Raw genomic sequence first — 16,077 nt, 5'->3', positions numbered from 1 at the left:
TTCTCCCCGTACAAAAAAAGGGGTCAAGACTGAAACAGTATGGCTGGGTGCTGGAAAAGACCCTTTCCAAGCCCCTCATCCTGCTGTTAAAACGGCAATAAATACTAATAAGGCCAGTGATTTTAGGGTCCTACTTTGGGACGGTGTCCTCAAAGAACATAAATCAAGGCAAGTTGCCATAAATGTCAATAGCAAAAAAAATAATAAAAAAAAATGTAAAATACAATAAATTTGGTTCTTTATATGGAGAGGCAAATGCAGAAGTAGAATATAGAAAACTACGGTCGTCTAAATCACTAGTCAACTTTTGTTTTATGCAGTAAGCGGTTCAAAGCAGCGTTATCAGGAAATGCTGACCAGCTACACATACATTAAAGAGTAGGATATAGATGCACAGAAAGCCTGGTATCACTCCATCGTAATCTTCTCGTGTTGACATCAAATAACGTGTCTGGTCTACAAAGAATGCACTAAAAGCTGTAAGAGATCCACTTTTTTTTTGAGTCTGGCTCCCCATCAATAACTTTAAGAAACCACAGAACCACTTGAGCCTTTCTTAAAGTGGGATTTGCACGTTAAGTAAGCCAAACATGTTCATGTGAGGTATGCTACCGATGTTTCTTGGCCTTTCCCCCCAGGGAAGGGGATGATTTCTCAGTAAAGCTTCTCCTCTCCTGCAACATCTCAGGATCTCCTTTATCTTTAGAAAGATAAACAATGTATTGTTCGGCTTAACCCTTTTATGGCTCAGACTACTGGCAAGTCCATAAATCAGTGTTATTTCATGATTATTATATATTTTTTGAAAGTCTGACTTAAAGAGACGCTCCAGCCATCACATGCACAACTTAACAGTTTTTTCAGAGAAGTGTAGAACCTATGTAGCTAAAACTTATCTGACACAACTTCTCCCACTCTTCCTCTGCACCTAATGTTTTCTAGACACCATTCCCTCTAGATTGTCACCTTACAATCAGGACCCTCTTTACCTAAAAAATTGTCTCGTCTTTGGCAGATCCTTTAAACATATGTACTGTAAGAAGAGCTGCATTAGTTATTGCCGCTATATAAATAAAAGATAAAATTTTTCCCCAGCCCTCCCTATCTGTGTTAAACTGAATGTATCTCCTTGTGTTGGGGCTCTAGAATTAGCCGCTTCAAAAAAAACAAAACTGAGGCCAAATGTGGACAGTGGCAGGGTCAGCGTAAAAAAAAAAAAGCTATTTCCTATATCCTTTCATTAAAAGTTTACTACAATTATGTTATTAGTGCTTAAGGACTTTAAAGACAAAAATGTTACTCTCTACACTCATCCTTAAGTGTATAGTGAAAATCACGAGCAAGCAAAAAAATGTGCACAGTCAAGTTACTGCGGGCCACTAGCTAATATAGGTAAATAAGACACTTTTGTGTACATAAAGGAGGCAGACGGGCAAATCTGGGGAGTCAGCATGATGGTTTTTTTTAGGAGCCAGAAAGATGTACACCCACATCGATCAATATAAAATGGCACGTAAAATTTCAGAGTCATGCCTACCACGCTCCGGGGATTTATCAAGCCCTAGGTTCAACAAAGAAAAGCTTGTTACTGAAGATCAATGCGTGAAACGGTCAACTAGTAAAAGTCAGTGATAACAATAAAATTCAGTAAACAATCTGTATCATTGCTTGCATATTTTAGCCGCAGTCTGGGAATGTATGTATTTTTTTACTTGCACAGACAGCTCACATAACAAGCAGTCTGTCTTCCTCAAAGAGCTTAATTGGATAGAAGGTCCGGGGCAGCTGACACCCTGTGCTCAATATTTGTGGCCAAGGCATTAACAAGAGATGTCTTTATGTATTGCCAATATAGTGGAACTGAAGGGAAGTCACGCTGTGGAGTCACTGGTCACATGCTTCATAATGAACGGGTTTTATTGCACAATCAGCAGTTACTCCGGACAAGCTGTGACCCTGATCATTCATTTTGGATGCTTTGTACAAGGAGTTTTTCCAAAGTAGAAGGGATACTTAACTCCTTACTCACCACTACTACATAATTTGCTCAAACCTGTATTATATTTAGATTAGAGCCAAAATAGTTTTCTTCTTCTAGAACTCATTCTGTCTATCCATTAACTCTTCCTTGAAAGACCCACGTATTTTTATTTAAGTTACATAAATCATACCGCTTGCTTGGTGCAGCTTCTTACGAAGCATCTCTGATACCGGTCCATAAATCGTGGCCGCTCGCTGCACTTCATTGGCCCAATCTATTATTAAGACATTAAGTTATGGGTTTTAAATTTACAGATTTGCGGTTCAAGCTTTGGTTCAGCCCAAAATTTCAGATTCACACAGCCACACTGGCCAGGAAATTCCGTTACCAACCTGATGGAAACGGCGCAATATATAGAGATAAGGAAAGGAAGAATGAGAGGACAAGTCTGGACAAGTGCATTGTGTACTCCGAGCAAAGACAACGGCTGCTACCTTGGCAATGTTGTAGCATTCAGCTGTATAGAGTAGTAAACAGAGGAGGTTGGCCATGCTTCTCTTCCCCCCGGGTCCTCAAAAAAACAAAATCTATATATATATATATATATATATATATATATATATATATATATATATATATATATATATATATATATATATATATATATATATATATATATATATATATATATATATATATATATATATATATATATATATATATATATATATATATATATATATATATTGTTTATTGTTGACCTTATTTGCATGCGCCTACCCAGAATCCCTTGTAGTTGTGGCAGCACCATGAGATTTCTGAGGGAAAAAAAACAAGCCTTCTGGCTTGTCTGGTGTCTGTAGATGGTTCTACTACCTATATATAACTTGTGAGCAGTACACCAAGGACTGTGCAGACCGAATCCCCGACATACATACATACACTACTGTTCAAAAGTTTGGGGTCACTTCAATTTCCTGTTGTGTCTCACTCTTTAGTGAATAAAGCTCCCTTCGCTCTACTTGCATACAAAGGAATTCAAATACGCAGACACTGCTGTCTCCAATGTGGATATTGTGAATTCTAGAACGACACACAACACAAATAAAAAAGTACGTGACAGAGGTGCTCTTCACAAAGAAATGAGGGAACAATGCTAAGTCCGATAAAACTGCCTGGTAACCAGCACACAGTCTTTAAGAACCGAGTAATAATAAAAGCAGCATAGCGACCGTGTTAATTGTTATCGGTGGCAAGGAGTCTGCAGCACGGCGGACAAGCCTGGACAAGCATGGCATCCTCACTGAAATACCTACTACTGTGTACTATATACATTTCAATTTTACACAAATTAAAAGACAAGTGTTTAGAGAAAAGGGGGGGTATTGTTCTTAATGTTGATCAGAATGTGAAAAGAACAGAGCAAAACCTGGAGTTCTTTTCATATCTACATACTTCCATTTAAACAAGGATTCCTCCTGAATTATACTACCTTACCTTGAAAGTCAAAGGTCGGCGCTAAGAGGCTATGAGAGAGAGAGAAGTAAAGCTCTCAATAGTTTATGGCAGCATGCAAACTAATCACAGTGGACTGTAGCTACAAGTTTTCTGATTTTGTTTGCACTTAAAATGTAGAATATTCATTTCCTTTGTAGGATTGTCACAGGCCAGGGATTCATAGAATAATAGTCTTGCTATGTATATATATATATATATATATATATATATATATAGTGTATGTATTTCTAGGCTACTGAAAGGGTATCTTCAAATGAGGTAAAATGTTTGAATAAAACAAATTTAACACTTGAGATTCAGAGGCTTAGATGTAATGTAAGAAAGTTGTACTTAAGTAAACAAACAAAACAAGTAAATGAATTGAAACATACATAATATCCAGAATCTAAGACAAGACCAAGTACTGATTAAGGTTTGATTTTTTACATAAAAACCAGACAGACTAGTTCATATAGGCCATCAAATTCTGATTAAAAGGGGATGTGTGTGTGTGTCAGGGTGACACAATCAGTTCATACTCCAACGTATAACCACGTAGGTGAAAGCGTGTACATGAATCTTAAGAAAGTGATACCCAGTTTTATATTTTTTATAAACTATTTCTAAAGAAATATTAATGGTAACAAGGCAAAACACTAGCTTTGCAAAGTTTCTCTAAAAAAGGAAAAAAAGGATAAAAAAGGGGGAACACTGCCATCTATAGTTTGAAACCAGAACTAGCATTTTTTTCTCATAGTTACACGAGGGAATCCAGCAGCAGAACTAGTTTATTAACATCGATTTATCTATGCATGAGTGTAACTAACTGCCTTGTATCTGCACGCTTGGAACATATGGGTTTTGTCCCACCCATATTTAGCAGTTTATTCACTAAACCTGGATTTTTACAAGAGCTGAGCATTTCAGCTCACTGATTTGACTAAGCATTATAAGTTTACAAGCCATCTCTCACTGATAAAACTATGCATTATAAGAGCCATCTTAGCACGTCCTGCAGGAAAACCCCTGTGTGGTTATGCTGAAGCGTTCCTCCCATAGTAGTTTCAGTAGAAAAGTGATACAGGAAAGCTCTCTACTTACTGAGATCTTCAGCTAGTTGGACCCTCTTCCCAGTTAACAAGTTAAGCTTTTTGTCACTGTCATCAGCAAAGTCTTCCAATACTTCCTTTACGTTTTTCTCTAGACGTCTTACTGAAACAACAAAAAATAATAAAATATATATATATATATATATATATATATATATATATATATATATATATATTATATATTATATATTATATATATATATATGACTTTTTTTTGCACGCAAGTATATTAAAAAAAAAAAAAACATGGACAAGACAGCCGTGGAGTTTTCTACTATAAATAAGAAACATCTCTAGTGGACATCCCAAGAAACTCTTTGTATAAGCATCATATCCATAACATGTATCATTACAGGGCATTCACACAATGTTGATCTTTGCTCTATACCTTCTGTGTTAGTGAGCTGTTGCCTTAAGGTGTTGGCAGTGATTCCCAACATTCGCTGTATTCTCCAGAAAAGGACCACATCGTTGCACTCCAGCTAAAATATTAACGTACATTATAATTATTGTTACGGATCTGAAAAAATACAGCCAGATTCACTACAAAGAAAAATCAGAAGAGTAGAGCAATCTTAAGTAAAACGATAACAGAACAGTAATTTAAGGAAAAAAAACCAAAACGTTGCAACATTCACAAAACCATGATCTATGACTTTTGATGCACAAAATAATGTATAAACCATATGTTGAACACACTCCACGTAAACCACTTTAGAACGCATCATACTAGCCCGACAGGCTAAGCCATTTGAACTGCACTTAATGGTACTCTGGCGCCACCTAAGTACCAAAAGGTGGCAGGTCAAGTGTTCTCCAAATGCTACCAAGATGTGGAAGAAACACAGGCTTGTTGGCTTAATTGTGTTCATATGTGGGTAAGATTTTGTTTTTGTTCAGAATACACGATAAGTGAAATCTGAGCAGTCAGCAGTAATCAAGAGCTCTTATAAAACAATGCCGAGAAACTTAAGCGCAATGGTTTCCAAATGCCTCCCTCGTTGGCTTCTTATCAAGCGCAGCTCATTGAAAATCCGAAAGAATTCTTCCCAGAAATGGATTCCACAAGACTATTCACCAATATTTAACACAGACAGGACGTAGTGTCTTGGGAAAGCTATGGGAACACTCGATACATCTAACTATGTAGTTTCTTTGAAGAACTCCAATATATGTGTGTTAGTTATATTAGTGGGAATAGTGATACACTACAGAGAACGAAGATGGTTGTCTTCTCAAAATTCACAATGGGATCAGTAACTTGAAATACTCAACTCCCTTCCAGACTCTGAGTTTAGTAAATATGTCCACAAGTGATGCCTCTCAAGGTATCAGCAAACCCCAACTGTCTGAACACACATTATAAGCCATCTTGCAAGGCGAGTAAGCACCTTTTGGTCGCCTTAACAATGGTAATGTGACAGGGTGAAGTATGTGTAATAGTAATATAGATATTTAATTTCATTCCAAACCTTTATTTTGTGACTTTTTTTTTTTTTTAACTCAACCTGTTCAAAAAAGCACATAAAAGCACCATAGACATTGGAACATTTTTTTTTGCGGCAAAACACAGACAGAACTAAATGTATTAATTACAAGCTGTGAATGTAAGCACTGATGTAATTCTGTAGCCAGATTAATTTTGTCTCTATAGCCTACTTTGTCTAGACAGTACTTCTTTGCTGGAGCAACCATGGATTTTTTTTTTATTTAGATTGTGTGTGATCAGGAGAGGGGCAGAAATAAATAAAAAAGACAGATCTGCTTTATTTTCTTCCTTTAATACACACACGTCTTTAATGATTTTATAGCCTGCACAGCACTTAGCAAGGGTGCCGGCACAGCCAAGATGCTGGACTAAGAGTTACGGCTGAGAAATAATTCAAAAGCAATACGGATGCTGAATTTCCAGTTAATCACAAATCTACAGAAATACGTCAATCCTATTTAGGACTACCAGACTGTTGTTCCTGCATAAAGGTTTTGAACTGCCACAACTAGATAAGAAACTAAAAAATAGAACATTTTCTTTAGTCTCTTTAGACAACAAAGTCAAAAATTGGAGGACTGTCGGCGCATGCACACGATAGACCCGCTGGAACTCACCCAAGCTGGCAGGGTGAGCATAGCAGGCCTGCGTACTGGCAATAAAGAGATGTTCTATACACTGTTAAGCCCTTTTGTATCTTGTGTATTAACCTCTCCTTTCACTGTAAGACAGGTATATGGAGTTTTAACCCATCATTTGGATTGCAATACTTTTTTTTTTTTTTATCAAACAAGTTATTGGTAGATATTGATCCATCAGCTGCTCATTTTAAAAACAATTGAGTATTGGTATTTTCTAACCAACCATTAAATAGTTTCTGAGATTTGACTGTGCCAATACATCCAGGATAACCAGACGTTATTACTTATTTAACTAGTTCCACGAATACTGCATTTTTCCAAGCTCTGACTGTGTTTTCTTAGTTGGCTTAACAATTAAAACTTATTGCAAGTCCCATTACGTTCCAAAGTGTGAAAAGACTACCTGGTTGCACTTACCTCGGAGTCTACAAAGTTCCTCTGATAGTAAAAAAATCCTCGCCTGCATAAGTTACAGTGGCCAAGGGCAGTTTTTAAGAAGTGCTTTCTGTAAACCTGATGCCATGTATCTTTTATCTGGAGAAAATCAAAGATTAAGGTACAAGTTAATGTCCACAGCTTATATGAACTGCTGTAGTTCATATTCAATATAATGCACACATTTCTAATCAAAAAGAAAAAGCCATAAAGAACATGCTATAACTAAATTGATGAAGTAAGGTTATCAACCATCCATCTTTATATTTAATGGGCACATGTGGCAGGAATGATTTTGGGCATTTGCTATTATTTACTTCAAGCTAAATAAGCTTCAGATACTCTCTGTCTAGTGCAACTCTCATCACACTAATCTGACCCATGGCATATTAACATGATAGGAATTGTTATACACTGTCCAGAGGACAGCCATGGCAATGTAAATATTAAATATATTAGTCACTGAAAACAATTCAATTATTTATTGCAATTCTGCTCACCAATATTGGATCCACTTCTACCGCCCTGGACTCTAGATTTTTTCTGACAGTTGTGACTTCGTCATTGGCGAGATATGCAGGATGATCTTCATTAATTTTCAGCATCTTTTCAAGTTCTTTTTTTGTTTCATTCCGTATAGTCTTCAGCAAGAAAAGAAGATTAGTTAAGTGGAAAGGTTATACAATTCTACAGATAAACGGTGGAAAAGTAGTGTGCAGAAAAAATACCTGTTCAGGAGAACGAGATGTCCAGGAGAACCATCTCTCTTTCCAGTCTGGACCCACCATGTCTCGTATGACAGATTCAGCTGTATAAAGGAATCAGTATTTATTAATTCATTCATATTCATTCATACACACTAGAAAGGGTATAATCCAAGGTCATGCATTAGCGAGGCAAATAATTATTTGCGACACCATCCGAAGTTCTTGCATAATGTCACTTAAAATTGGAGGTGTCTTCCTAATAACATACGTTTATTTAATGTTCCAGGTTAATCTGCATATATATACACACATAGGAATAACATTTACGTCAAAAAAGCAAATAATGCTAGATAAATAGGGCAGTTAGATTCAACATTTATATGTAATGGGAAAAAAGCAACCATATAAAGACTCTACTGAGCATTTACTGATAAATGGCTTAATTTATTGAAATGTTACTTGTACTTTAGTGAATTAAACACTTTAATGGGGATATATTTCTTCGCTGCCATGTGGGCACTTAAACCATGTCATTTCACACAGTGCCCCAAATGTTCCAGACTTACTGTCTTGCAAGCGGCTCTGAAGAGTCTCTTCCATAAAATGGATCGCTGCGTCCCACTGCTGTTTGTCGGAGATGGATCGGTCTTCTAAAGCATTGTGCTGAATTACTCTCTACATGGCCAAAAAGACACCATATTTTTCTTACAAAACCGTACGGTATTTAAACTAAACTACAGCTGAACAAGAAATCCAAAATATTGTTACTGATGCAGAGCTGAGACAAACAGGACATACAAACTCATTTAAAGCAACATATTGAAAGGCAAAGAATATTCTTATTATCTTATTATGTATTAGATAAACGTATCCAAACATCACAGGAATAGAAATGCATTCATAAGTAAAATACCAGGCTATCCTCTGCTTGCTCGTTCCACTTGTGTCTTTTAATACTCTCGTCTTTGACAGCCTCCTTTAGCTTGTCAAATATGTCGTGCTCCTTGACTTTATTTTCAGTCATGAAGCGGGAAAATTCCTGCTGAAGGGTGTCCCAAGCCACCTAAAAAGGATTCAGCAAGAAACGTAAATACATAAATTGATGATGGGATTCAGGCTGCCTAATAAAACAGATAAATTAATGTTTATGATAGTGGGGGAATCTAGCGTGATATCTTCGGAAGCATATATTCCTGTTGGCCATACACTGTGATATATGCTCTGTAACTTTTAAGATTTCAGTACATAAAGTAAAACAGAACCCCGTCTATGAGATAGAACGTACTCAATGAAACCTTTACCATACACAGCAGGTCAGTATATTAGCTGTGACAGCCTTGCTCATACAGATAATATATACGCAGGCTTTGGAACACTAATTGCAGGTATACAAACCTCAACTGCCTTATGAGGCAACTGCTTGTCAGTCCACTGCTTCAGCTTTATGTCCACAGTAGTGTTGAACGTGCCCGAATTCATGGTCTGTGCAGCTGGGAGGTAGATGTTCTCAATCACATGCGTAGAGACTCGCTCCCATAAAGTCTTCTGAAGGATCTCTTCCCTAATACAAAATCAACAAGCGGTCAGTAAATCAAACAGTCCACTTAGGTATCATGGCAAGCAGTTAGAGCCTAATAACTACATATGCAAGCCCCCCTTTAATGAATGAAGCTGGCCAGAAGGTTCATGCCAACAAGCATTAGGAGACTGAATGCTCCCTTCCAGAGACCCGCACCCTATCAATGCTGAGAAGAGCTTATTAAACAGGTAGACAGGGTCATAATACTTTTTCCAAATAAATATCTTTTTTCCAAATGCTGTTAACTGGCCATTTAATCTATCCAGTAAGCCAAATAAAAAAAATCCTAGATTTCTTTATATACATCAGTTTTGAAGACGACCCCTTCCATAAACAAAAACACCAATGCCACCAAAATAGTAGAGCAAATAATTACCAATGTTTTGGTGTCACCTGGGTAAGACTTATAACCTCATCGAGAATTTCATTTTTCGCTTTTTCAAAAAGTTCATTCTAGGAAAAGGGGGAAAAAAATGAATAAAGAACCACATTACATTAATATTTCTGTGCCCACACACAGTTCAGTAAATGGTTTCATTTGACACAGTAAGAACCCATATTTTAAGTTAATTCCTGTTGGGAATGGAGTGTGTGACTTATGGATGACGCAAAAAAAAAACTTGGCTTCCATAAGTCTTTTTTTGTTATTTGAAAGATTTAAAAAGTGGAGAGCAGTTAATTTACATGCTAATTAACTAGTATGTACCGTATTTGCTCGATTATAAGACGACCCTGATTATAAGACGACCCCCCAAAATCTGATTATTAACTTAGAAAAAAAAGAAAAAGCCTGAATATAAGACGACCCCAAAGGAAAAAAGTTTTACCAGTAAATGTTAATTCATGTAAACTATTTTTTTTAATAAAAGCTATGATTGAGAAAAATATTTTTTTTGTTTTTATTTCTTGTATTTTCCAACCTGTCCCCCAGTTACGCACATCTGCCCCCAGGCTTGCCACTCCAATATGGCACTGTGGCCCATGATATGCCTTTTAACCCTCTATATGCCACTGTGCCCCATGGTATGCCTTTTGACCCCCTATGTGCCACTCTGCCTCCAGAAATGCCTTATCCCCCTATATCCCATTCTGGCATTTAGGGGGTTAAAATGCATATTATGGGGCAGAGTGGCATATAGGGAGGTATAAGGCATTTCAGGAGGCAGAGTGGCATTAAGGGAGTTAAAAGGCATTGTATAGAGCACTCTGCCTCCAGAAATGCCTTATACCCCTATATGCCACTCTGCCATTTAGGGGGTTAAAAGGCATATTATGGGGCAGAGTGGCATATAGGGAGGTATAAGGCATTTCAGGAGGCAGAGTGCTCTATTAAATGCCCCCTTAACGCCACTCTGACTCCTGAAATGCCTTATACCTCCCTATATGCCACTCTGCCCCATAATATGCCTTTTAACCCCCTAAGTGCCAGAGTGGCATTTAGGGGTATAAGGCATTCCAGAAATGCCCCATGCCCCCATTTAACACACACACCCTATACTCCCATTTAACTAACTAACACACTAACACACACACACACACACAAACACACACACACACTCTCTCTCCCCCCTTCCCCCGCTCTCCTCCCTCTCTTACCGGTGCTTCCAGCCGGGGCAGCGGGTTGACGTCGCCTTCTGCTGCAGCCGGAAGGAGGTGTGGCTAGCAGCGGGGGTTTGTATGCGTCCGTCGCGTATACTTTCCCCGGCTGTCAGAGATCAGAGTTCCCCGCACCGGTGCGGAACCGGTGCGGCGAACTCCGATCTCTGACAGTCGGGGACGGTCTATGCGGCGGACGCAGACAACCCCCGCTGCTAGCCACACCTCCTTCCGGCTGCAGCGGACGTTGTCTACGCGGATCGCGTAGACATCAACCCGCTGCCCCGGCAACACAGCAGGAAGCACCGGTAAGTGTGTGTGTGATGGGGGGGGGTCGGGTGAGACAGGAGGATCCAGGTCCCCTGCAGCGGTGCGGGGGATCTGGATCTTAGTCTCCTAATCAGACCTCTATTTGAGGTCTGATTAGACGACGACCCCGATTAGAAGACGAGGGGTATTTTTCAGAGCATTTGCTCTGAAAAAAACCTCGTCTTATAATCGAGCAAATACGGTATTTCATATTCTAAATTAAGACACAGTTTAAGATGCTATGCGTAGAGTTAAAATCAAAGTGCCGATTAAAGGATATACAATTCAGTTTGTTAATATAAGTATATTGGCCACGTAATACAATTTTAATTTCTACCAGCTTTGTCATAGCTTATACGGTGCCGTGCAAGTAAAATTACAAGTAAGCACATAAGGTCTAAATCTGCTGATTTACGTCACTTTATTCTATAACCATTCATAGGGAACATTTATGTTTAGCAAAACACAAATGAAACTAATGATCCTCTCTGAACGTAATTTCAGTTTGGATTAATCCAGTATAAATACTGCACAAAGCAGCCACGCTAAACATACCCTGTCAAGCTCACGCAGCCGTGGATAGTTATTCTTCCACTCTGTCTCAAGATTGAAACGAGTTGCTGTGGGGAGGAAAAAAGAAAATAAAATGATAAAAATAAATCTGGTAGCATAGGTTTACACTAGCAATATAAAAACTGCACAGGACAACATTACGTCACTACTTATGCAGGGCCGGACGGGGACTGAAAAGCCCTGGAAACATTTGGAGACCAGCTCCATGTAGTTTATCTCGCAGTCGAGATCTTATACTCACACGCACCCCTAATACATACCTGAGTCACACTATTTGCCATACAATTAACTATAAAATTCTTATCACATTATTTGTATTAAAATGCCAGAAAGCAAACGTGTTAAAAGGCCCTAATAAATGAAATACATTGGACAAAATGGAATCAAAACATTAAAAAGTTCAATTTTATTCAGTGGAATAAAACAGTGATCACATTGTTCTTCACGATATTCTTGTAAGAAACTTTATTTCTTTATTAATTCATGTAAACTATTTCATATTTAATAAAAGCTGTGATTGAGAAAAATATTTTTCTCAACCAGTTCACCCCAAAGGTGTTTGATGGGGTTGAGGTCAGGGCTCTGCACGGCCAGTCAACTTCTTCAACAACAAACTCATCCAGCTCCCGACACACAGTGCTTGCGCTGATGTTTCCAGAGGCCATTTGGAACTCTATAGTAAGTGATGCTGCAGAGGACAGGCAATTTTTATGCCCTACACACTTCAGCACTCATTGGCCTTGCTCTTTTAGTGTGTTAGGTCTATCCCTTCATGGCTGAGCTGTTATTACTTCTAGACTTTGCTATCTCACAATAACAGTACTTACAGTGGACCGGGGCAGAAATTTCACCAACTGGCAAAGGTGGCATCCTATGACAGTGCCACATTCACAGTCACTGAGATCTTCAGTAGGACCCCTTCTACTGCCAATGTTTGTCTACGGAGATGGCTGCTTTGTGCTAATTTCATACACCTAGCAATGAGTGTGAGTGAAACACCTAAACTCAATAATTAGGAGGGGAGTTTGCATACTTGTAGTCATAGTTTTCAAGAACATCACAACCGTTCTTGTGCGCATGCGCATCTTTGAAATGGGAGCCAACAAGGGTGTGATGGAGGAAAGGAACATGACCTTTGCAAACAATATATGTTGTGATCAACCTTATAGGAATCTGTGTGTTTCTGGTTAATAGATCAACCTCTTGAACCCTGGGGGAAGGGTGGCAGTCCTTTAAGCCATGGCACCATATGGCGGGGGACTTCTCGAGTGCTTATGGATTACATTCCTCATCTGTCTACACAGGTATAGTACAGGTAGAAGGAAGACTATGGTCTGTACACTGCTCACACCAATAGAGAAACATCCCATATAGTCATTACGGAGGAGTAAAGAATGACCCCTCTAACCTTGTGATGAAGCCCCCCATGTCTTGTAGGGCCCCAAGAATTCTTAGTATACAAGTGAGTCCTTTGATGCTGCAACTGACATTGACTGCTAATGATTTCAGTGACTAATACAAGACATTATCGAGGGCAAAATTATCCATTTAAGTAGAATAAGAAGTCATCCATTTATATTTAGACTTCATCCTAGTGCTGCTGAACTCAAAGGGTTTGAAAGATAATAGAACAAACTATTTTAATGATAGACGGTAAGAGAAAAATGTAATACATTAACATTTTGGTCATTTTTGTTTATTAATAGAACAATTTGGTTTGGGGACAGGATAATGCGGGAGGGGGGGCACAGGGAAGAATCTACGAGGTTTAACTTTTCCCCGATCTTCAAAGGAAATTTACTCCACTTCACAAATGCAAATGCAGATGAATTTTGCCTTGCATCTCCGTGGCTTGAACAGTCTCCTGAAGAAACTGGCTATTTTCTCCTTTGTTGTCACTCTGGCTGGAGGATTTTCGGCTTGTAAGCTCATATCCAGGCTCAGCTCTGACACCTTCAGCATATGTATGTCACCATCTCGATCGTATAGAGGCGTTGGATGTATCACGGCAAAGGAATCCATCTCCAGACTCAGCTCTGAAATGGTCTCCATGTGAATGTCGCCATCTCGATCGTATAGAGGCGTTGGATGTATCACGGCAAAGGAATCCATCTCCAGACTCAGTTCTGAAATGGTCTCCATGTGAATGTCGCCATCCCGATCGTATAGAGGCGTTTGAGGAGTTGGAGGGATCACGGCAAACGAATGCATCTCCAAACTCAATTCTGACACGGTCTCCATGTGTATGTTGCCATCCCGATCGTATAGGGGCGTTGGAGGCATCTCTGGAAATGAATTCACTTCCAGGCTCAGTTCTGACAGAGACCTCATGTGTATATCACCATCTCGATCATACAGAGGCAGATGAGGAGGCTCGTTGACAAATTCTCCTTCAGCCATTGTTGATCGCGGTTTGTCGATACCAAAATACTCAGAATACAGCAACCAGTCCAACTGATAGCAAGTCAACTGAATGTACCGTGCCTGGCATGCACTGCCTGTTATGCTGCAGTATCTATGATGTCATAAAACCTTACAACTGACAAGAAGTCTCCAAAACAACAAAATGTATCCAAAGTCTACCTTTAAACTCAGTAATAAAAATGCATCCATTCCATGTTAAAAAAGGAAATTGGAGCAAAGCTCTTATGTAATATCAGCAAAGGCTAATTCATTAAATGATACAGTTTAATGCACATTCTAAACCAGGGGTTAACTAAAATATATATATGTGTGCATTTAATATATATCATGATGTACATTTAACTGTTCATTCAATCATTTAATGAAAGATCAAATATAACATAGGATTTTTGTTTATATATCATGAAATGTAACTACCTATCTATGTCTATTTTGTCTTTTTGCTTTAAATATTTTAAAGATAAACAGTATTTGCTCGATTATAAGATGACCCTGATTATAAGACAACACCCAAAATGTGAATTTTAATTTAGGAAAAAAGAAAAAGACTGTATATAATTAGGGCTGCAACTAACGATTATTTTCATAATCAATTAGTTGGCCGATTATTTTTTCGATTAATCGGATAAAAAATTTTATGTAAATTTTTCATTTATTTAAAATAATTTAATAAATAGGTTGTTAAAAACAAATGTCAGGATAAAAAAAACTTTGATAAAATGCATTTCTTGTTTTCCCAACCTGTTCCCCCCTCCAGTTATGCACATTTGAGCCCAGGCTTGCCACACTGCCTCCCAGATATGCCACCCTGCCCTCCCCACAAATGCCTTATATACCCTATACGCCTTATACCCCCTGATTTGCCACTGTGCCACCTGATTTGCCTTATACCCCCCCCAGATATGTCACTCCGTCCTCCCCGGATATGCCTTATATCCCCAGATATCCTATAGTGCCCTTAGATTCACAGACTCGTTCACAGCACACTGACAAATACTTTTATAAATTAATACAGGATTAATCTTCACTGCCCCCAGGATTTAGATTGTCCCCCCCCCTTTACCTCTAACTTCACCTTATGTTAACTGCATGAATTAATTAAATTAACCCTCAGTCCTCAGCATTAAAGTAACCCTAAATACCAGGGCCGGATTGGGAATGAAAAGCAGCCCTGGAAACATTTGGAGAGCAGCCCCATATAGTTTATCTCGCGGTCGAGCTCTTATACCCACACGCACCCCTTATACATACCCGAGTCACACTATTTGCCATACAAATAACTATAAAACATTCTTTTTATCACATATTTGTATTAAAATGCCAGAAAGCAGAAGTGTTAAAAGGCCCTAATAAATGAAATACATTGGACATAATGGAATCAAAACATCTGCTACTGCAAACGTTTTTAGATGAAAAAGTTCTATTTTATTCAGTGGAACAAAACAGGGATCACATTATTCTTCACGATATTCTTGTAAGAAACTTTTATTTCTTTATTAATTCATGTAAACTATTTTTGAGACATTTTTGTTTTTATTTTATTTTATTTGCCAACCTGCCCCCCCAGTTATGCACATCTGCCCCCAGGCTTGCCACTCTGCCCCCAGAAATGCCTTATACCCCCCTATATGCCACTCTGCCTCCCTGATATGCCTTATACCCTCCTTTATGCCACTCTGCCCTATGATATGCCTTTTAACCCCCTATATGTCACTCTGCCTCTAGAAATGTCTTTTA

The 16,077-nt window shown here is 38.5% G+C and overlaps 1 protein-coding gene across 6 annotated transcripts in view; it reads right to left on the bottom strand.

Moving 5' to 3' along the window:
• The window catches only part of OPA1 (OPA1 mitochondrial dynamin like GTPase), a 37,709-nt gene that overhangs the window by 4,795 nt on the left and 16,837 nt on the right, over nt 1-16,077 (bottom strand). For all 6 annotated transcript variants that reach the window (XM_053458866.1, XM_053458870.1, XM_053458869.1 and 3 more), the window contains 10 exons: nt 11,899-11,963; nt 9,815-9,891; nt 9,255-9,420; nt 8,773-8,922; nt 8,426-8,534; nt 7,881-7,960; nt 7,653-7,793; nt 7,135-7,251; nt 4,976-5,069; nt 4,580-4,690 (listed from right to left, as the gene is read on the bottom strand). In XM_053458866.1, the coding sequence (XP_053314841.1) occupies nt 4,580-4,690; nt 4,976-5,069; nt 7,135-7,251; nt 7,653-7,793; nt 7,881-7,960; nt 8,426-8,534; nt 8,773-8,922; nt 9,255-9,420; nt 9,815-9,891; nt 11,899-11,963 (1,110 nt within the window). The remainder of the gene's footprint in view (nt 1-4,579; nt 4,691-4,975; nt 5,070-7,134; nt 7,252-7,652; nt 7,794-7,880; nt 7,961-8,425; nt 8,535-8,772; nt 8,923-9,254; nt 9,421-9,814; nt 9,892-11,898; nt 11,964-16,077) is intronic.

Source organism: Spea bombifrons, chromosome 3, assembly GCF_027358695.1.
Source record: "Spea bombifrons isolate aSpeBom1 chromosome 3, aSpeBom1.2.pri, whole genome shotgun sequence".
NCBI classification, from domain to species: domain Eukaryota; kingdom Metazoa; phylum Chordata; class Amphibia; order Anura; family Pelobatidae; genus Spea; species Spea bombifrons.
The sequence above is the reverse complement of the archived record's forward strand: the minus strand, read 5'-3'. Positions and strand labels throughout refer to the sequence as shown.